Raw genomic sequence first — 22518 nt, forward strand, 5'->3', positions numbered from 1 at the left:
GGTTAGAGATTGGTTAGAGATGGGATAGAGATGGGGATAGAGATGGGATAGAGATGGGATAGAGATGGGATAGAGATGGGATAGAGATGGGTTAGAGATTGGTTAGAGATGGGATAGAGATGGGGATAGAGATGGGATAGAGATGGGTTAGAGATGGGATAGAGATGGGATAGAGATGGGATAGAGATGGGATAGAGATGGGATAGAGATGGGTTAGAGATGGGATAGAGATGGGATAGAGATGGGATAGAGATGGGATAGAGTTGGGTTAGAGATGGGATAGAGATGGGATAGAGATGGGATAGAGATGGGTTAGAGATGGGATAGAGATGGGATAGAGATGGGATAGAGTTGGGTTAGAGATGGGATAGAGATTGGATAGAGATGGGGATAGAGATGGGTTAGAGATGGGTTAGAGATGGGGATAGAGATGGGATAGAGATGGGATAGAGATTGGATAGAGATGGGATAGAGATGGGATAGAGATGGGATAGAGATGGGATAGAGATGGGATAGAGATGGGATAGAGATGGGATAGAGATGGGATAGAGATGGGGATAGAGATGGGTTAGAGATGGGGATAGAGATGGGTTAGAGATTGGTTAGAGATGGGATAGAGATGGGATAGAGATGGGATAGAGATGGGGATAGAGATGGGTTAGAGATTGGTTAGAGATGGGATAGAGATGGGATAGAGATGGGATAGAGATGGGTTAGAGATTGGTTAGAGATGGGATAGAGATGGGGATAGAGATGGGATAGAGATGGGATAGAGATGGGATAGAGATGGGATAGAGATGGGATAGAGATGGGATAGAGATGGGTTAGAGATGGGATAGAGATGGGATAGAGATGGGGATAGAGATGGGGTAGAAATGGGATAGAGAAGGGATAGAGATGGGTTAGAGATTGGTTAGAGATGGGATAGAGATGGGATAGAGTTGGGGATAGAGATGGGATAGAGATGGGATAGAGATGGGATAGAGATGGGATAGAGATGGGATAGAGATGGGATAGAGATGGGGATAGAGATGGGATAGAGATGGGATAGAGATGGGATAGAGATGGGATAGAGATGGGTTAGAGATTGGTTAGAGATGGGATAGAGATGGGGATAGAGATGGGATAGAGATGGGATAGAGATGGGATAGAGATGGGATAGAGATGGGATAGAGATGGGTTAGAGATTGGTTAGAGATGGGATAGAGATGGGGATAGAGATGGGATAGAGATGGGTTAGAGATGGGATAGAGATGGGATAGAGATGGGATAGAGATGGGATAGAGATGGGATAGAGATGGGTTAGAGATGGGATAGAGATGGGATAGAGATGGGATAGAGATGGGATAGAGTTGGGTTAGAGATGGGATAGAGATGGGATAGAGATGGGATAGAGATGGGTTAGAGATGGGATAGAGATGGGATAGAGATGGGATAGAGTTGGGTTAGAGATGGGATAGAGATTGGATAGAGATGGGGATAGAGATGGGTTAGAGATGGGTTAGAGATGGGGATAGAGATGGGATAGAGATGGGATAGAGATGGGATAGAGATTGGATAGAGATGGGATAGAGATGGGATAGAGATGGGATAGAGATGGGATCGAGATGGGATAGAGATGGGATAGAGATGGGATAGAGATGGGGATAGAGATGGGTTAGAGATGGGGATAGAGATGGGTTAGAGATTGGTTAGAGATGGGATAGAGATGGGATAGAGATGGGATAGAGATGGGGATAGAGATGGGTTAGAGATTGGTTAGAGATGGGATAGAGATGGGATAGAGATGGGATAGAGATGGGTTAGAGATTGGTTAGAGATGGGATAGAGATGGGGATAGAGATGGGATAGAGATGGGATAGAGATGGGATAGAGATGGGATAGAGATGGGATAGAGATGGGATAGAGATGGGTTAGAGATGGGATAGAGATGGGATAGAGATGGGATAGAGATGGGATAGAGATGGGATAGAGATGGGATAGAGATGGGTTAGAGATTGGTTAGAGATGGGATAGAGATGGGGATAGAGATGGGATAGAGATGGGTTAGAGATGGGATAGAGATGGGATAGAGATGGGATAGAGATGGGATAGAGCTACTACGGAGGAGAGAACGGTGGAATGACCAGCTCTCAAATTCTCAAGGAAGGTTTTTAATTCCTCGTCTTTCATCAGCACGTCATCCATACAGTATCATCCATACGCCTTTTCAGGCGCCACATAAAAATATTTTTACAAACATAAAAATAAAAAAAATCTTATCAGAATGTGTTTTTTTGCATTCTGCATTTCACTGTACCATTTACACCATCTGTAGTTTTTAATTTATTTAAACTTCATTAAAACCTTTATTTAAACTTTATTTAAACTTAATTTAACCTTTATTTAAACTTAATTTAACCATTATTTAACCTTTATTTAAACTTAATTTAACCATTATTTAACCTTTATTTAAACTTAATGTAATCTTTATTTAAACTTAATTTAACCATTATTTAACCTTTATTTAAACTTTATTTAACCTTTATTTAAACGAGGCAAGAGGAACGAGGAAAAAAATATTATTTACAATGAAGGCCTACCCCCTAGCCAAACCCTAACCCGGATGATGCTGGCCCAATTGTGCCCCACCCCATATAGGACTCCCAATCACAGCCGGTTGTGATACAGCCTGGAATCGAACCAGGGTCTGTAGTGATACCTCTAGCACTGAAATGCCCTGAGATGCTGTGGTCTCAAATAAAACTGTGAAGGACATCGGCGTTACTCTGGACCCTGATCTCTCTTTTGACGAACATATGAAGACTGTTTCAAGGACAGCTTTTTTCCATCTACGTACAGTGGGGCAAAAAAGTATTTAGTCAGCCACCAATTGTGCAAGTTCTCCCACTTAAAAAGATGAGAGAGGCCTGTAATTTTCATCATAGGTACACTTCAACTATGACAGACAAAATGAGAAGAAAAAAAATCCAGAAAATCACATTGTAGGATATTTAATGAATTTATTTGCAAATTATTAAATCAGATTAGGATATAAAGTTAGGCCAACGTGTCCAAATTCTAAAATCCTTCTTTTATTTCATCACACTCACTATAAACTATTTTCTGTCATTAGCTTGACATTAACTTGTAAATTAATTATCTTTAAGTTAGCTGGCTAGTTAGCTTTAAGTTAGCTAGCTAGGCTAGCATTAAGTTAGCTGGCTAGTTAGCTTTAAGTTAGCTATATAGTTAGCATTAAGTTAGCTGGCCAGTTAGTTAAAATAATGACCATATCATATATCTGACAATGTCTTAACTTCACTTTATCTCATTTATATTCATGATTGTTAGTTTATTTTCCTTTAATCATGAATATAAATGAGATAAAGGGAAGTTAAGACGTTGTCAGATATGTGATATGGTCATTATTTTAACTAACTAGCCAGCTAACTTAATGCTAGCCTAGCCAGCTAGCTAACAAGCTAGAAACAAACCAAAACATTGTTTAGAAAGTTGCTTTTAGTTGCCTAGTTTACTAGATTGTCGTTTAATAAATTAATTTTTTAAACGGATGGGATTATTGGTGTTAAAATACATGAGATGTGCTATTTGCTGTTGTCGTTTTTGTGTTTATGCTTTTGTTATGACGACAACGACAAGTTTGACGTCGGACGACAATAGAATGTTCATGATGTCACTGCGACAACTTTCTACTGACATGTCAATTGACGTAGTTTAAACCAGCCGTTCGTCTTGAAATATTTGGTTGTTTACTACTACACTACACTACACCACACTACACTACACTACTATACACTACACTACACTACACTACTATACACTACACTACACTACTATACACTACACTACACTACACTACACTACTATACACTACACTACACTGCTATACACACCACACCACACTACACTACACTACACTACACTACACTACACTACACTACACTACACTACACCACACCACACTACACTACACTACACTACACTACACTACACTACACTACACTACACTACACTACACTACACCACACCACACCACACCACACCACACCACACCACACTACACTCTGTTGAGCACATGACCTCACATGTGAATCCTTAAAGAGATGGGTGGGGCTCAGGCTTAGGAGGGTGTAAACAATGCTGAATGGGAATAGACAAAGAAGAGCTCTCCAGTAGGTGTGCCAATACATTCAAAGGCCATTTTCTCAAAGGTGGGGTTACAAGTTTATCAACTATCAAAGCATAATTACTTTCCCATGGTTCCTCAACTGTAGTGTATGATAAACCATTTTCTAGTTCCATCTAGTTTTATCCAACGTATTAAAAAAAAAAAACAATTTCAAATGTTGCTACGTAAGACTGAATCGAGCTGGTGGGAATATGTGGGGATGTGTGCTCTTTTACTGAAGTTGGACAGCGCTGTCCAGCATTACCAATGACATTTGCAACTGAAGGACTCAGAGCACCTGTCCATTGTCTGATTTGTAAATACTGTATGTATTCTAAAAAGTGTTTTGTACTTGTCTTGTGACTTTGTATGTTCATCAGTTTGTCAATTGTCACAGTGTTTGTATCAGGAGATTGACGAGCCACAAGGTTATGTGCGATTGTTTTGGTGAAGCCCTGTGCTACTCAGCTGTTCATCAAGACCTCCGCTGTTCATCAAGACCTCAGCTGTTCATCCGGATCTCGGCTGTTCATCAAGACCTCAGCTGTTCATCCGGATCTCGGCTGTTCATCAAGACCTCAGCTGTTCATCCGGATCTCGGCTGTTCATCAAGACCTCAGCTGTTCATCAAGACAGTAGCTGTTCATCCGGATCTCAGCTGTTCATCAAGACCTCAGCTGTTCATCAAGATCTCAACTGTTCATCAAGACCTCAGCTGTTCTTCCGGTTCTCAGCTGTTCATCAAGACCTCAGCTGTTTATCAAGACCTCAGCTGTTCATCAAGATCTCAACTGTTCATCAAGACCTCTGCTGTTCATCAAGACCTCAGCTGTTCATCCGGTTCTCAGCTGTTCATCAGGACCTCAGCTGTTCATCAAGACCTCAGCTGTTCATCAAGACCTCTGCTGTTCATCCGGTTCTCAGCTGTTCATCAAGACCTCAGCTGTTCATCAACAACTTGAATAGTAGAATCAGGTGTGGTAGAATGCCAAGAGTGTTCAAAGCTGTCATCAAGGCAAATGGTGGCGACTTTTAAGAATCTCAAATATAATATATTTGATTTGTTGAACACTTTTTTGGTTACCACATGATTCCATATGTGTTATTTCATAGTATTGATGTCTTCACGATTATTCTACAATGTAAAACCGTTGAATGAGTAGGTTTGTCCAAAATGTTGACTTGTACTGCATATCAATGATTTCTAAGTCAGAAAATGGATTGTAGCAATTTAGGATTTTAATTAAAACCCTTTCTTGCAGTCAAATGACCTAGTGGCCTCATAGGTGGAATATTATTATAATTAATAATTCAAATATTCATATTATTAAAATTAGAGCAAAATAGTTGGGAGGAGATTATTCCAGTTCCTTGGCAAGCCAGATTCAAAAGTTTTTCAATGTAAATGATTATAGAAATGATTATATAACATAATAATACACTTAGCAAAGGTGTTAATCTGTCATTTACTTTCTGTGTAAACTATGAGAAAATAATATTTAATTACAGCACAAACATGACATTTACTCCAATTAGGTGGTAAAATAATAAAGAAAATATATTTAAAAATTATCAATTTTAAATAATACATATATTTACCCAAAAAAGATATATGGGTGAATGGAAATGATGCAGAATAGTTACATTGATAGAAGCCATAGTTGAAGTGTACCTATGATGAAAATTACAGGCCTCTCCTCATCTTTTTGAGTGGGAGAACTTGCACAATTGGTGGCTGACTAAATACTTTTTTGCCCCACTGTATATTTACCCCCCAAAATGTATATGCGTGAATGGAAATGATGCAGAATAGTTACATTGATAGAAGCCACAATTTATCTACAATATTAAAGCTGATAAAGATTAAGTTTAAACATCAGACAATTAAAATCATTGATATAGTGTCACGTGAGAGAACGCTACATTGTAGCTGGTCCCATCCGATAACCTGGCACATGTTAGCCCTATGCTAACCACACCAGGTGGCAGGGACTATTTCCTGTAACAAATTCAGCCTATCAAAGAGCTTAAACGTTTTATCCACAAACCAATGGCATTTCTTAAAATATGTCAACTCAGACACCAGAGGGATACAAGCAAACCTTGAATTGGGAAACGTGTATCCAAAGTAAATCAGCAAACAACCTTGGATGTAGTCTGTCCCAAATTACAATGTATTCCCTATATAGTGCACTACTTTAGACCAGAGCCCTATGGCACACTCTTCCCTATATATAGTGCACTACTTCAGACCAGAGCCCTATGGCACACTCTTCCCTATATATGGTGCACTACTTCAGACCAGAGCCCTATGGCACAATATTCCCTATATATGGTGCACTACTTCAGACCAGAGCCCTATGGCACACTCTTCCCTATATATGGTGCACTACTTCAGACCAGAGACCTATGCCACCCTATTCTCTATATAGTGCACTACTTTAGACCAGAACCCTATGGCACCCTATTCCCTACATAGTGCACTACTTTAGACCAGAGTCCTATGGCACCCTATTCCCTATATAGTGCACTATTTTAGACCAGAGCCCTATGGACCCCTATTCCCTATATAGTGCACTACTTTAGACCAGAGTCCTATGGAACCCTATTCCCTATATAGTGCACTACTTTAGACCAGAGCCCTATGGCACCCTATTCCCTATATAGTGCACTACTTGAGACCAGAGCCCTATGGCACAATATTCCCTATATAGTGCACTACTTTAGACCAGAACCCTATGGCACACTCTTCCCTATATATAGTGCACTACTTTAGACCAGAGCCCTATGGCACACTCTTCCCTATATATAGTGCACTACTTCAGACCAGAGCCCTATGGCACACTCTTCCCTATATATAGTGCACTACTTCAGACCAGAGCCCTATGGCACAATATTCCCTATATAGTGCACTACTTTAGACCAGAGACCTATGCCACCCTATTCTCTATATAGTGCACTACTTTAGACCAGAACCTATGGCACCCTATTCCCTACATAGTGCACTACTTTAGACCAGAGACCTATGGCACCCTATTCCCTATATAGTGCACTACTTTAGACCAGAGTCCTATGGAACCCTATTCCCTATATAGTGCACTACTTTAGACCAGAGCCCTATGGCACCCCTATTCCCTATATATGGTGCACTACTTCAGACCAGAGCCCTATGGCACAATATTGCCTATATAGTGCACTACTTTAGACCAGAGACCTATGCCACCCTATTCTCTACATAGTGCACTACTTTAGACCAGAGACCTATGGCACCCTATTCCCTATATAGTGCACTACTTTAGACCAGAGTCCTATGGAACCCTATTCCCTATATAGTGCACTACTTTAGACCAGAGCCCTATGGCACCCCTATTCCCTACATAGTGCACTACTATAGACCAGAGCCCCATGGCACCCTATTCCCTATATAGTGCACTACTTTAGACCAGGGCCCTATGGCACCCTATTCCCTATATAGTGCACTACTTTAGACCAGAGACCCATGCCACCCTATTCTCTATATAGTGCACTACTTTAGACCAGAACCCTATGGCACCCTATTCCCTACATAGTGCACTACTTTAGACCAGAGACCTATGGCACCCTATTCCCTATATAGTGCACTACTTTAGACCAGAGTCCTATGGAACCCTATTCCCTATATAGTGCACTACTTTAGGCCAGAGCCCTATGGCACCCCTATTCCCTACATAGTGCACTACTTTAGACCAGGGCCCTATGGCACCCTATTCCCTATATAGTGCACTACTTTAGACCAGAGTCCTATGGAACCCTATTCCCTATATAGGACACTACTTTAGACCAGGGCCCTATGGCACCCTATTCCCTATATAGTGCACTACTTTAGACCAGAGTCCTATGGCACCCTATTCCCTATATAGAGCACTACTTTAGACCAGGGCCCTATGGCACAATATTCCCTATATAGTGCACTACTTTAGACCAGAGTCCTATGGCACCCTATTCCCTATATAGAGCACTACTTTAAACCAGGGCCCTATGGCACCCTATTCCCTACATAGTGCACTACTTTAGACCAGAGACCTATGGCACCCTATTCCCTATATAGTGCACTACTTTAGACCAGAGTCCTATGGAACCCTATTCCCTATATAGTGCACTACTTTAGACCAGAGCCCTATGGCACCCCTATTCCCTACATAGTGCACTACTTTAGACCAGGGCCCTATGGCACCCTATTCCCTATATAGTGCACTACTTTGCAGGGAATAGGGTGTCATTTGGGATGCAGATATGCAGACATCTCATTAACATAACGGTAATAATAGTATACGGTAGCAGTATAGCACAGTCCCTCAGTCTTCATCTCATTAACATAACAACGGCCTTGGGGTTCTGAGAGATAATCACCTTCCAATCATTACTGTTATACACGAGAGATCCTGGAATGTCCGAGGCCTGAGGTCATCTGCCTCTGGCCTGAAGAGCAGGAACCCAGACTTCACCAAAGACATCGGTAATACAGACATTGTCATCCTGCAAGAAACCTGGTATAGAGGAGACGGACCCACTGGTTGCCCTCTAGGTTACAGAGAGCTGGTAGTCCCATCCACCAAACTACCAGGTGTGAAACAGGGAAGGGACTCAGGGGGTATGCTAATTTGGTATAGAGCAGACATAACTCACTCCATTAAATTAATCAAAACAGGAACATTTTACATTTGGCTAGAAATTCAAAAGGAAATTATCCTAACAGAGAAAAATGTCCTCCTGTGTGCTACCTACATCCCCCCACTAGAATCCCCATACTTTAATGAAGACAGCTTCTCCATCCTGGAGGGGGAAATCAATCATTTCCAGGCCCAGGGACATAAATGAAGGACAAGAACCTGGACAAGAACCTGACACCCTCAGCACACAGGGGGTCAAACACCTGCCTGGAGGTGACAGCATTCACTCCCCCGTATGCCCCCCTAGGCACAACTACGACAACATAACCAACAAAAATGGGTCACAACTCCTGCAGCTCTGTGTCATGCTGGGTATGTACATAGTCAATGGTAGGCTTCGAGGGGACTCCTATGGTAGGTACACCTATAGCTCATCTCTTGGCAGTAGTACTGTAGACTACTTTATCACTGACCGCAACCCAGAGTCTCTCAGAGCGCTCACTGACACCCCACTGACACCCCTATCAGACCACAGCAAAATCACAGTCTACTTGAACAGAGCAATACTCAATCATGAGGCATCAAAGATAAAGGAACTGAGTAACATTAAGAAATGCTATAGATGGAAGGAATGCAGTTTGGAAACCTACCAAAAAACAATTAGGCAACAACAAATTCAATCCCTTTTAGACAATTTCCTGGGTAAAACATTCCACTGTAATAGTGAAGGTGTAAACTTGGCAGTAGAAAATCTTAACAGTATATTTGACCTCTCAGCTTCCCTATCAAATCTAAAAATCTCAAATAAAAACCGAAGAAAATGAACAACAATGACAAATGGTTTGATGAAGAATGCAAAAATCTAAGAAAGAAATTGAGAAACCTGAAAACCAAAAACATAGACCCATAAAACCTGAGTCTACGCTTTCACTATGGTGAATCACTGAAACAATACAGAAATACACTACGGAAAAAGAAGAAAAATCAGCTCAATGTAATTGAAGAATCCATAGACTCTAACCACTTCAGGGAAAATTGGAAAACACTAAACAAACAACAACACGAAGAATTATCTATCCAAAATGGAGATGTATGTGTAAACCACTTCTCCAATCTTTTTGGCTCTACAACAAAGAACAAATAGCAAAAACATATACATGATCAAATACAGATCTTAGAATCAACTATTAAAGACAACCAGAACCCACTGGATTCTCCAGTTACCTTGAATGAACTACAGGACAAAATACAAACCCTCCAACCCAAAAAAGCCTGTGTGTTACGATAAATGAGTGAGGAGGTGTGGAGTCAGGCGCAGAGAGCAAAAGATGTGGGAAAAAACACGCTTTAATGTCCAGGAAAAATAACATGAACAAAAGTAGGAAAACAAATGATCAGAAATAATAACAGACAGCGCGAAACCCAAAAATACAAACAAAATACACTCAAACACAGAACAGACGAACAAGCCCGCACAAAACAGAAGCGGGCTGAACAAACTATATATAACCCCACCCTAACAACCAAACAAGAAACAGGTGATACCAATCAGACAAAACCAAAGGAACACAGAACAATGGATCGGTGATAGCTAGTAGACGACGACCGCCGAGCGCCACCCGAACAAGAAGGGGAGTCACCTTTGGTAATATTCGTGACACTGTGGTGTTGATTGTATTTTTATTTTATTATTTTTTTACCTTTATTTTACTAGGCAAGTCAGTTAAGAACAAATTCTTATTTTCAATGATGGCCTGGGAACAGTGGGTTAACTGCCTGTTCAGGGGCAGAACAACAGATTTGTACCTTGTCAGCTTGGGGGTTTGAACTTGCAACCTTTTGGTTATTAGTCCAACGCTCTAACCACTAGGCTAACCACGCAACCTATCCTCACTGAAATTATCAAATATACAGACAACAAATGCCAATTGGCTATACTAAAACTCTTTAACATCATCAACTCTGGCATCTTCCCCAATATTTGGAACCAAGGACTGATCACCCCAATCCACAAAAGTGGAGACAAATTTGAACCCAATAACTACCGTGGGATATGCGTCAACAGCAATCTTGGGAAAATCCTCTGCATTATCATTAACAGCAGACTTGTACATTTCCTCAATGACAACAATGTACTGAACAAATGTCAGTACAGTAATTTTTACCAAACTACTGTACAACAGACCACGTATTCACCCTGCACACCATAATTGACAAACAAACAAAACAAAGGCAAAGTCTTCTTATACTTTGTTCATTTCAAAAAAGCTTTCGACTCAATTTGGCATGAGGGTCTGCTATACGAATGGATGGAAAGTGGTGTTGGGGGTAAAACGTACGACATTATACAATCCATGTACACAAACAACAAGTGTGCGGTTAAAATAGGCAAAAAAAGTAAATCTCAGTAAGACCAAAATAATGGTGTTCCAAAAAGGTCTAGTTGCCAGGACCACAAATACAAATTCCATCTAGACACCATTGCCCTAGAGCACACAAAAAACTATACATACCTTGGCGCCACAGGTAACTTCCACAAAAATGTGAACGATCTGAGACAAGGCAAGAAGGGTCTTCTATGCCATCAAAAGGAACATAAAATTCAACATACCAATTAGGATCTGGCAAAAAATACTTGAATCAGTTATAGAACCCATTGCCCTTTATGGTTGTGAGGTCTGAGGTCCGCTCACCAACCAAGATTTCACAAAATGGGACAAACACCAAATTGAGAATTCTGCAAAATCATCCTCCGTGTACAACGTAGAACACCAAATAAATCATGCATAGCAGAATTAGGCCGATTTCCGCTAATTATCAAAATCCAGAAAGGAGACGTTACATTCTACAACCACCTAAAAGGAAGCGATTCCCAAACCTTCCATAACAAAGCCATCACCTACAGAGTGATGAACCTGGAGAAGAGTCCCCTAAGCAAGCTGGTCCTGGGGCTCTGTTCACAAGCACAAACAGAGAGAGCCCGTGGGTGTGGCCAGCCTGCTTAGGGGGCTCTTCTCCAGGACAGCAATTAGACCCAATCAAATCATGAGAAAACAAAAAGATAATTACTTCACACATTGGAAAGAATTTACAAAAAAACAGAGCAAACAAGAATGCTATTTGGACATAAACAGAGAGTACACAGCGGCAGAATACCTGACCACTGTGACTGACCCAAACTTAAGAAAATCCTTGACTATGTACAGACTCAGTGAGCATAGCCTTGCTATTGAGAAAGGCCGCCGTAGACAGACCTGGCTCTCAAGAGAAGACAGGCTATGTGCTCACTGCCCACAAAATGAGGTGGAAACTGAGCTGCACTTCCTAACCTCCTGCCAAATGTATGACCATATTAGAGACACATATCTCCCTCAGATTACACAGATCCACAAAGAATTTAAAAACAAAATCGATGTTGATGAACTCTCATATCTATTGGGTGAAATACCACAGTGTGACATCACAGCAGCAAGATGTGTGACCTCTTGCCGCCAGAAAAGGGCAACCAGTGAAGAACAAACACCATTGTAAATACAACCCATATTTATGCTTATTTATTTTCCCTTTTGTACTTTAACTATTTGTACATCGTGACAACACTGTATATATACATAATATGACATTTGTAATGTCTTTATTGTTTTGAAACTTCTGTGAGTGTAATGTTTACTGTTCATTTCAATTGTGTATATTATCTACTTCACTTACTTTGGCATTGTTATCATATGTTTCCCATGCCAATAAAGCCACTTGAATTGTATTGAAATTAATTGATTTGAGTGAGTGAGAGAGAGAGAGAGGAGAGAGAGAGAGTTCTCTGACTCTGTTCTCTCACTGATCTCTCATTCTGATCTCTCACTCTGTTCTCTCACTCTGATCTCTCATTCTGTTCTCTCACTCTGCTCTCTCACTCTGTTCTCTCATTCTGATCTCTCACTCTGCTCTCTCACTCTGTTCTCTCACTCTGATCTCTCACTCTGATCCCTCATTCTGTTCTCTCACTCTGTTCTCTCAGTCTGATCTCACTCTGTTCTCTCATTCTGTTCTCTCACTCTGTTCTCTAATTCGGTTCTCTCACTCTGATCTCTCTTTTTGATCTCTCATTCTGTTCTCTCACTCTAATCTCTCATTCTGATCTCTCTCTGATATCTCACTCTGCTCTCTCACTCTGTTCTCTCATTCTGATCTCTCACTCTGTTCTCTCACTCTGATCTCTCACTCTGATCTCTCTCTGATATCTCACTCTGCTCTCTCACTCTGTTCTCTCATTCTGATCTCTCACTCTGTTCTCTCACTCTGATCTCTCACTCTGATCTCTCACTCTGATCTCTCTCTGATCTCTCACTCTGATCTCTCACTCTGTTCTCTCACTCTGATCTCACTCTGATCTCTCACTCTGATCTCTCTCTGATATCTCACTCTGATCTCTCACTCTGTTCTCTCACTCTGATCTCACTCTGATCTCTCACTCTGATCTCACTCTGATATCTCACTCTGATCTCTCACTCTGATCTCTCACTCTGTTCTACTTCTCTTTCTTTGTCTTCAGTCTTCTATTTTTATCCTCCGTAACTCCGCCTCCGTCTCGCTTCTCGCATACATAATGAGCACTTAAGTTGTGTCAGTGTATGTTCCGCTCTACCAGGCTGCTCAGAGTGTGTGTGTGTGTGTGTGTGCGCGTGCGCGTGTGTGTGTGCGTGTGTGTGTGTGTGTGTGTTTGTATGTGCGGCTCCCCTCTTCCAGGTTGCTAAGGATTCTGTCAACTGGAGCATGTTGTTAGTTGTTGTTATAGGATGTTAGTCTCTCCCTGTCTACACACACACACACACACACACACACACACACACACACACACACACACACACACACACACACACACACACACACACACACACACACACACACACACACACACACACACACACACACACACACCAACTCGTCTTCCTTTATTCTGGACACACTTCCTTTCAAAGTATACATATTTATCACATTGACATCTATTCATCCATCCATCTATCTATTCATCCATCTATTCATCCATCCATCTATCTATTCATCCATCTATTCATCCATCTATTCATCCATCTATTCATCCATCTATTCATCCGTCCATTCATCCGTCCATTCATCCGTCCATTCATCCGTCCATTCATCCGTCTATTCATCCATCTATTCATCCATCTATTCATCCATCTATTCATCCATCTATTCATCCATCTATTCATCCATCCATTCATCCATCCATTCATCCGTCTTTTCATCCATCTATTCATCCATCTATTCATCCATCCATTCATCCATCTTTTCATCCCTCCATTCATCCATCTATTCATCCATCCATTCATCCATCTATTCATCCATCTATTCATCCATCTATTCATCCATCCATTCATCCATCTATTCATCCATCTATTCATCCATCTATTCATCCATCTATTCATCCATCTATTCATCCATCCATTCATCCATCTATTCATCCATCCATTCATCCATCTATTCATCCATCTATTCATCCATCCATCCATTCATCCATCTTTTCATCCATCTATTCATCCATCCTTCCATTTATCCACCCACTCACCCTTCCCTCTACCTACCAATCCATTCCTTCTAGTCTGTACAGACAAAGACAAAAACGAAATATGTATTTAACTAGGCAGGTCAGTTAAGAACCAATTATTGGAGAGAGAGAGGGGGTGGGGGAGAGAGATAGAAAGAGAATTCGAACCAGGGACTGTAGTGGCGCCTCTGGCACTGAAATGCAGTGCATTAGACCACTGCGCCACCCAGGATCACATCACTAAGATGGTGAAGAGTTTGGCTTTTCCATAGCAGACCACGTCACACTTAGCAGCCATGCTCACACGAGCTGGGTGTGCTCAGTTGCACGCCGTATTGCTACAATAGTGCCTTCTTGGTTCCCCACCCTCTTTGTTGTAGCTTGACCGGTGTTTCCTCCTCACCTGTGTCGTCTGTGCCCTTCGACCCTGGAAGGTCGGACATGGTACCACCTGGTGTCCTGACAGACCTTCAGACAGACAGTGGGACCTCCGACAGGGCAGCGTAAAGGCCCCATACCCGCTTCCCTCCTCCTCCTGGGGCGAGGTCAGCCCTTCATCCCCCTCTCCATCCCTTCCTCTGTGGGCGGTGAGTTCCCCGTCCCGGTGGTTCTTGGCATAGCGGTTATGTGTTCCTCGTAGAACCGTCTGGCTGCGCTCGCTACACAGGTGGTCTAGTGATGAGGCTCTCTCTGCAGAACCTGAGGGAGAGAGAGGGGGAGAGGGAACGAGGGGGAGAGAGAGAAGAGAGATGGGGAGAGAGAGAGGGGGAGAGGGAGAGAGGGGGAGAGGGGGAGAGGGAGAAGAGAGAGAGAGGGAGAGAGAGAGGGGGAGAGAGAGAAGTGAGAGAGGGGAGAGAGAGATGGGGAAGAGAGAGGGGGAGAGAGAGGGGGAGAGGGAGAAGAAAGAGGGGGGAGAGAGAGGGGGAGAGAGAGGGTGGGAGAAAAAGAGAGGGTAGAGAGAGAGAGGCGAGAGAGGTGGGAGAGAGGGGTGAGAGAGAGAGGGGGAGAGGGAGAAGAGAGAGGGGGAGAGAGAGGGGGGGAGAGAAGAGAGGGGGAGAAAAAGAGAGGGTAGAGAGAGAGAGGGGGAGAGCGAGAAGAGAGAGAGGGGGGGAGAAAGAGAGAGGGTAGAGAGAGAGGCGAGAGAGAGGGGGAGAGGGAGAAGAGAGAGGGGCAGAGAGAGACGGGGAGAGGGAGAAGAGGGAGGGGGAGAGAGAGAGGGGGAGAGGGAGAAGAGAGAGGGGGAGAGTGAGAAGGGGGAGAAGGAGAAGAGAGAGGGGGAGAGAGAGGGGGGAGAGAGAGGGGGAGAAAGAGAGAGGGTGAGAGAGAGGGGGGAGAGAGAGGGGAGATTTTTATTTAATTTTGCTTTGTACGAGGTTTTTTTACCGCATAATTAATGAGTCCCGGCAGGTAGCCTAGTGGTTAGAGTGGAGGGGCGGCAGGTAGCCTAGTGGTTAGAGTGTAGGGGTGGCAGGTAGCCTAGTGGTTAGAGTGTAGAGGTGGCAGGTAGCCTAGTGGTTAGAGTGTAGAGGTGGCAGGTAGCCTAGTGGTTAGAGTGTAGAGGTGGCAGGTAGCCTAGTGGTTAGAGTGTAGAGGTGGCAGGTAGCCTAGTGGTTAGAGTGTAGAGGTGGCAGGGTAGCCTAGTGGTTAGAGTGTAGAGGTGGCAGGTAGCCTAGTGGTTAGAGTGTAGAGGTGGCAGGTAGCCTAGTGGTTAGAGTGTAGAGGTGGCAGGTAGCCTAGTGGTTAGAGTGTAGAGGTGGCAGGGTAGCCTAGTGGTTAGAGTGTAGAGGTGGCAGGTAGCCTAGTGGTTAGAGTGTAGGGGTGGCAGGTAGCCTAGTGGTTAGAGTGTAGGGGTGGCAGGTAGCCTAGTGGTTAGAGTGGAGGGGCGGTAGGTAGCCTAGTGGTTAGAGTGGAGGGGAGGCAGGTAGACTAGTGGTTAGAGTGGAGGGGCGGCAGGTAGCCTAGTGGTTAGAGTGGAGGGGCGGCAGGTAGCTTAGTGGTTAGAGTGGAGGGGTGGCAGGTAGCCTAGTGGTTAGAGTGGAGGGGTGGCAGGTAGCCTAGTGGTTAGAGTGGAGGGGTGGCAGGTAGCCTAGTGGTTAGAGTGGAGGGGTGGCAGGTAGCCTAGTGGTTAGAGTGGAGGGGCGGCAGGTAGCCTAGTGGTTAGAGTGGAGGGGAGGCAGGTAGCCTAGTGGCTAGAGTGGAGGGGCGGCATGTAGCCTAGTGGTTAGAGTGGAGGGGCGGCAGGTAGCCTAGTGGTTAGAGTGGAGGGGAGGCAGGTAGACTAGTGGTTAGAGTGGAGGGGCGGCAGGTAGCCTAGTGGTTAGAGTGGAGGGGCGGCAGGTAGCTTAGTGGTTAGAGTGGAGGGGTGGCAGGTAGCCTAGTGGTTAGAGTGGGAGGGGTGGTAGGTAGCCTAGTGGTTAGAGTGGAGGGTTGGCAGGTAGCCTAGTGGTTAGAGTGGAGGGGCGGTAGGTAGCTTAGTGGTTAGAGTGGAGGGGTGGCAGGTAGCCTAGTGGTTAGAGTGGAGGGGTGGTAGGTAGCCTAGTGGTTAGAGTGGAGGGTCGGCAGGGTAGCCTAGTGGTTAGAGTGGAGGGGTGACAGGTAGCCTAGTGGTTAGAGTGGGAGGGGTGGTAGGTAGCCTAGTGGTTAGAGTGGAGGGGTGGTAGGTAGCCTAGTGGTTAGAGTGGAGGGGCGGCAGGTAGCCTAGTGGTTAGAGTGGAGGGGCGGGGCGGCAGGTAGCCTAGTGGTTAGAATGGAGGGGTGGTAGGTAGCCTAGTGGTTAGAGTGGAGGGGTGGTAGGTAGCCTAGTGGTTAAAGTGTAGAGGAGGCAGGTAGCCTAGTGGTTAGAGTGGAGCGGCGGCAGGTAGCCTAGTGGTTAGAGCATTGTTCCAGTAACTGAAAAGTTGCTAGATCGAATCCCTGAGCTGACAAGGTAAAAATCTGTCATTCTGCCTCCAGAACAAGACAGTTAACCCGCTGTTCCCTGGTAGGCTGTCATTGCAAATAAATAACATTGCCTTTAGCTACAGTATATGACGGACGGCCCTAAAACGAGGAGGAAAGCTTTGCTAAAGCTACTAGATTTACTTCTGAGCTGCTATTATGAAGCACACTGCTTTGCTATGACACTGTAGTATCCTACCTGCTCTGCTATGACACTGTAGTATCCTACCTGCTCTGCTATGACACTGTAGTATCCTACCTGCTCTGCTATGACACTGTAGTATCCTACCTGCTCTGCTATGACACTGTAGTATCCTACCTGCTCTGCTATGACACCATAGTATCCTACCTGCTCTGCTATGACACTGTAGTATCCTACCTGCTCTGCTATGACACCATAGTATCCTACCTGCTCTGCTATGACACCATAGTATCCTACCTGCTCTGCTATGACACCATAGTATCCTACCTGCTCTGCTATTACACTGTAGGATCCTACCTGCTCTGCTATGACACTGTAGTATCTTACCTGCTCTGCTATGCCACCATAGTGTCCTACCTGCTCTGCTATGACACTGTAGTATCCTACCTGCTCTGCTATGACACTGTAGTATCCTACCTGCTCTGCTATGACACTGTAGTATCCTACCTGCTCTGCTATGACACTGTAGTATCCTACCTGCTCTGCTATGATACCATAGTATCCTACCTGCTCTGCTATGACACCGTAGTATCCTACCTGCTCTGCTATGACACTGTAGTATCCTACCTGCTCTGCTATGACACCATAGTATCCTACCTGCTCTGCTATGACACCATAGTATCCTACCTGCTCTGCTATGACACCATAGTATCCTACCTGCTCTGCTATTACACTGTAGGATCCTACCTGCTCTGCTATGACACTGTAGTATCTTACCTGCTCTGCTATGCCACCATAGTGTCCTACCTGCTCTGCTATGACACTGTAGTATCCTACCTGCTCTGCTATGACACTGTAGTATCCTACCTGCTCTGCTATGCCACCATAGTGTCCTACCTGCTCTGCTATGACACTGTAGTATCCTACCTGCTCTGCTATGACACTGTATTATACTACCTGCTCTGCTATGACACTGTAGTATCCTACCTGCTCTGCTATGACACTGTAGTATCCTACCTGCTCTGCTATGACACCATAGTATCCTACCTGCTCTGCTATGACACTGTTTTATCCTACCTGCTCTGCTATGACACTGTAGTATCCTACCTGCTCTGCTATGACACTGTAGTATCCTACCTGCTCTGCTATGACACTGTAGTATCCTACCTGCTCTGCTATGACACTGTAGTATCCTACCTGCTCTGCTATGACACTGTAGTATCCTACCTGCTCTGCTATGACACTGTAGTATCCTACCTGCTCTGCTATGACACTGTAGTATCCTACCTGCTCTGCTATGACACTGTAGTATCCTACCTGCTCTGCTATGACACCATAGTATCCTACCTGCTCTGCTATGACACTGTAGTATCCTACCTGCTCTGCTATGACACCATAGTATCCTACCTGCTCTGCTATGACACCATAGTATCCTACCTGCTCTGCTATGACACCATAGTATCCTACCTGCTCTGCTATTACACTGTAGGATCCTACCTGCTCTGCTATGACACTGTAGTATCCTACCTGCTCTGCTATGACACTGTAGTATCCTACCTGCTCTGCTATGCCACCATAGTGTCCTACCTGCTCTGCTATGACACTGTAGTATCCTACCTGCTCTGCTATGACACTGTATTATACTACCTGCTCTGCTATGACACTGTAGTATCCTACCTGCTCTGCTATGACACTGTAGTATCCTACCTGCTCTGCTATGACACTGTAGTATCCTACCTGCTCTGCTATGACACTGTAGTATCCTACCTGCTCTGCTATGACACTGTAGTATCCTACATGCTCTGCTATGACACTGTAGTATCCTACCTGCTCTGCTATGACACTGTAGTATCCTACCTGCTCTGCTATGACACTGTAGTATCCTACCTGCTCTGCTATGACACTGTAGTATCCTACCTGCTCTGCTATGACACCATAGGATCCTACCTGTATGAATGATTGAAAGGGGAATAGCTGGGTAGCACAGCCTCTATTCACTATTCCAGTGTGTACACGATGACATGTCTCCCCCCCCTGTTCCTGTTCTTGCTCTTGTCCCTGTTCCTGTTCTTGCTCTTGCTCTTGTCCCTGTTCCTGTTCCTGTTCCTGTTCCTGTCCCTGTCCCTGTCCCTGTCCCTGTTCTTGCTCTTGCTCTTGTCCCTGTTCCTGTTCCTGTTCCTGTTCCTGTTTCTGTTTCTGTCCCTGTCCCTGTCCCTGTTCCTGTTCTTGCTCTTGTCCCTGTTCCTGTTCCTGTCCCTGTCCCTGTCCCTGTTCCTGTTCTTGCTCTTGTCCCTGTCCCTGTTCCTGTTCCTGTTCCTGTTCCTGTCCCTGTCCCTGTTCCTGTTCTTGCTCTTGTCCCTGTCCCTGTCCCTGTCCCTGTCCCTGTTCCTGTTCCTGTCCCTGTCCCTGTCCCTGTTCCTGTTCTTGCTCTTGTCCCTGTTCCTGTTCCTGTTCCTGTCCCTGTCCCTGTTCCTGTTCTTGCTCTTGTCCCTGTTCCTGTTCCTGTTCCTGTCCCTGTCCCTGTTCCTGTTCCTGTTCCTGTTTCTGTTTCTGTCCCTGTTCCTGTTCTTGCTCTTGTCCCTGTTCCTGTTCCTGTTCCTGTCCCTGTCCCTGTCCCTGTTCCTGTTTCTGTCCCTGTTCCTGTTTCTGTTCCTGTTCCTGTTCCTGTCCCTGTCCCTGTTCCTGTTCTTGCTCTTGCTCTTGTCCCTGTCCCTGTCCCTGTTCCTGTCCCTGTCCCTGTTTCTGTTTCTGTTCCTGTTCCTGTTCCTGTCCCTGTCCCTGTTTCTGTTTCTGTTCCTGTTCCTGTCCCTGTTTCTGTTCCTGTTATTGTTCCTGTTTCTGTTTCTGTCCGTGTCCCTGTTTCTGTTCCTGTTCCTGTTCCTGTTCCTGTCCCTGTTCCTGTTCTTGCTCTTGCTCTTGCTCTTGTCCCTGTCCCTGTCCCTGTTCCTGTTCTTGCTCTTGTCCCTGTTCCTGTTCCTGTCCCTGTCCCTGTCCCTGTCCCTGTTCCTGTTCCTGTTCCTGTCCCTGTCCCTGTTCCTGTTCTTGCTCTTGCTCTTGCTCTTGCTCTTGTCCCTGTCCCTGTCCCTGTTTCTGTTTCTGTTCCTGTTCCTGTTCCTGTCCCTGTTCCTGTTTCTGTTCCTGTTCCTGTTCCTGTCCCTGTCCCTGTCCCTGTCCCTGTTCCTGTTCTTGCTCTTGCTCTTGTCCCTGTCCCTGTCCCTGTTCCTGTCCCTGTTCCTGTTTCTGTTCCTGTTCCTGTTTCTGTCCCTGTCCCTGTCCCTGTTCCTGTTCTTGCTCTTGTCCCTGTTCCTGTTCCTGTTCCTGTCCCTGTCCCTGTTCCTGTTCTTGCTCTTGTCCCTGTTCCTGTTCCTGTCCCTGTCCCTGTCCCTGTTTCTGTCCCTGTTCCTGTTTCTGTTCCTGTTCCTGTTCCTGTCCCTGTCCCTGTTCCTGCTCTTGCTCTTGTCCCTGTCCCTGTCCCTGTTCCTGTTCCTGTCCCTGTTCCTGCTCCTGTTTCTGTCCCTGTTTCTGTTCCTGTTCTTGTTCCTGTCCCTGTCCCTGTTCCTGTTCTTGCTCTTGTCCCTGTCCCTGTCCCTGTTCCTGTCCCTGTTCCTGTTCCTGTTCCTGTTCCTGCCCCTGTTCCTGTTCCTGTTCCTGTTCCTGTTCCTGCCCCTGTTCCTGTTCCTGTTCCTGTCCCTGTTCCTGTTCCTGTCCCTGTCCCTGTTCCTGTTCTTGCTCTTGTCCCTGTCCCTGTCCCTGTCCCTGTTCCTGTTCCTGTTCCTGCCCCTGTTCCTGTTCCTGTTCCTGTTCCTGTTCCTGTTCCTGTTCCTGTCCCTGTCCCTGTTCCTGTTCTTGCTCTTGTCCCTGTTCCTGTCCCTGTTCCTGTTCCTGTCCCTGTCCCTGTTCCTGTTCTTGCTCTTGTCCCTGTTCCTGTCCCTGTTCCTGCCCCTGTTCCTGTTCCTGTTTCTGTTCCTGTCCCTGTCCCTGTTTCTGTCCCTGTTCCTGTTCCTGTCCCTGTCCCTGTTCCTGTTCTTGCTCTTGTCCCTGTTCCTGTCCCTGTTCCTGCCCCTGTTCCTGTTCCTGTTCCTGTTCCTGTTCCTGTTCCTGTTCCTGCCCCTGTTCCTGTTCCTGTCCCTGTTCCTGTTCCTGTCCCTGTTCCTGTTCCTGTTCCTGTTCCTGTCCCTGTTCCTGCTCCTCTTCCTGTCCCTGTCCTTGTTCCTGCTCCTCTTCCTGTTCCTGTTCCTGTCCCTGTTCCTGCTCCTCTTCCTGTTCCTGTTCCTGTCCCTGTTCCTGCTCCTCTTCCTGTTTCTGTTCCTGTCCCTGTTCCTGCTCCTCTTCCTGTCCCTGTTCCTGTTCCTGTTCCTGTCCCTGTTCCTGTTCCTGTTCCTGCTCCTCTTCCTGTTTCTGTCCCTGTCCCTGTTCCTGTTCTTGCTCTTGTCCCTGTTCCTGTCCCTGTTCCTGCCCCTGTTCCTGTTCTTGTTTCTGTTTCTGTTCCTGTTTCTGTTTCTGTTCCTGTTTCTGTTCCTGTTCCTGTTCCTGTTCTTGTTCCTGTCCCTGTCCCTGTCCCTGTCCCTGTCCCTGTTTCTGTTTCTGTTTCTGTTCCTGTTGCTGTTCCTGTTCCTGTCCCTGTTCCTGTCCCTGTCCCTGTTCCTGTCCCTGTTCCTGTCCCTGTCCCTGTTCCTGTCCCTGTCCCTGTCCCTGTCCCTGTTCCTGTCCCTGTCCCTGTCCCTGTTCCTGTTCCTGTTCCTGTTCTTGTTCCTGTCCCTGTTCTTGTTTCTGTTTCTGTTCCTGTTTCTGTTCCTGTTTCTGTTTCTGTTTCTGTTCCTCTTCCTGTCCCTGTTCCTGCCCATTTTTAGTAATGGACCGTTTTTAAATATAAACTACTTTCCCATATTAGTAAAGACCAGATTAGATTGAGAATAGTCTGAATGAATAGTCTCATCACTTGATGAGAGAACAGCGTGTGCAGCCTGAGGCAAGAAACAGATAGGAAGAATAAATAAATCATATCAAATATCTGCAAAATCATCAATATAAGACATTCTAAAGTATCGTTCTCACC

General features: G+C 45.1%; 1 protein-coding gene across 1 annotated transcript in view; it reads right to left on the reverse strand.

The window, feature by feature from the left end:
• LOC135544005 (rho guanine nucleotide exchange factor TIAM1-like) overlaps positions 1-22518 on the reverse strand; it is a 176822-nt gene that overhangs the window by 117854 nt on the left and 36450 nt on the right. Inside the window, 1 exon segment of the mRNA XM_064971328.1 lies at positions 14787-15082. Within this exon segment, the coding sequence (XP_064827400.1) occupies positions 14787-15082 (296 nt within the window).

The sequence above is a fragment of the Oncorhynchus masou genome, chromosome 8 (genome assembly GCF_036934945.1).
Source record: "Oncorhynchus masou masou isolate Uvic2021 chromosome 8, UVic_Omas_1.1, whole genome shotgun sequence".
Taxonomy (NCBI): Eukaryota; Metazoa; Chordata; class Actinopteri; order Salmoniformes; family Salmonidae; genus Oncorhynchus; species Oncorhynchus masou.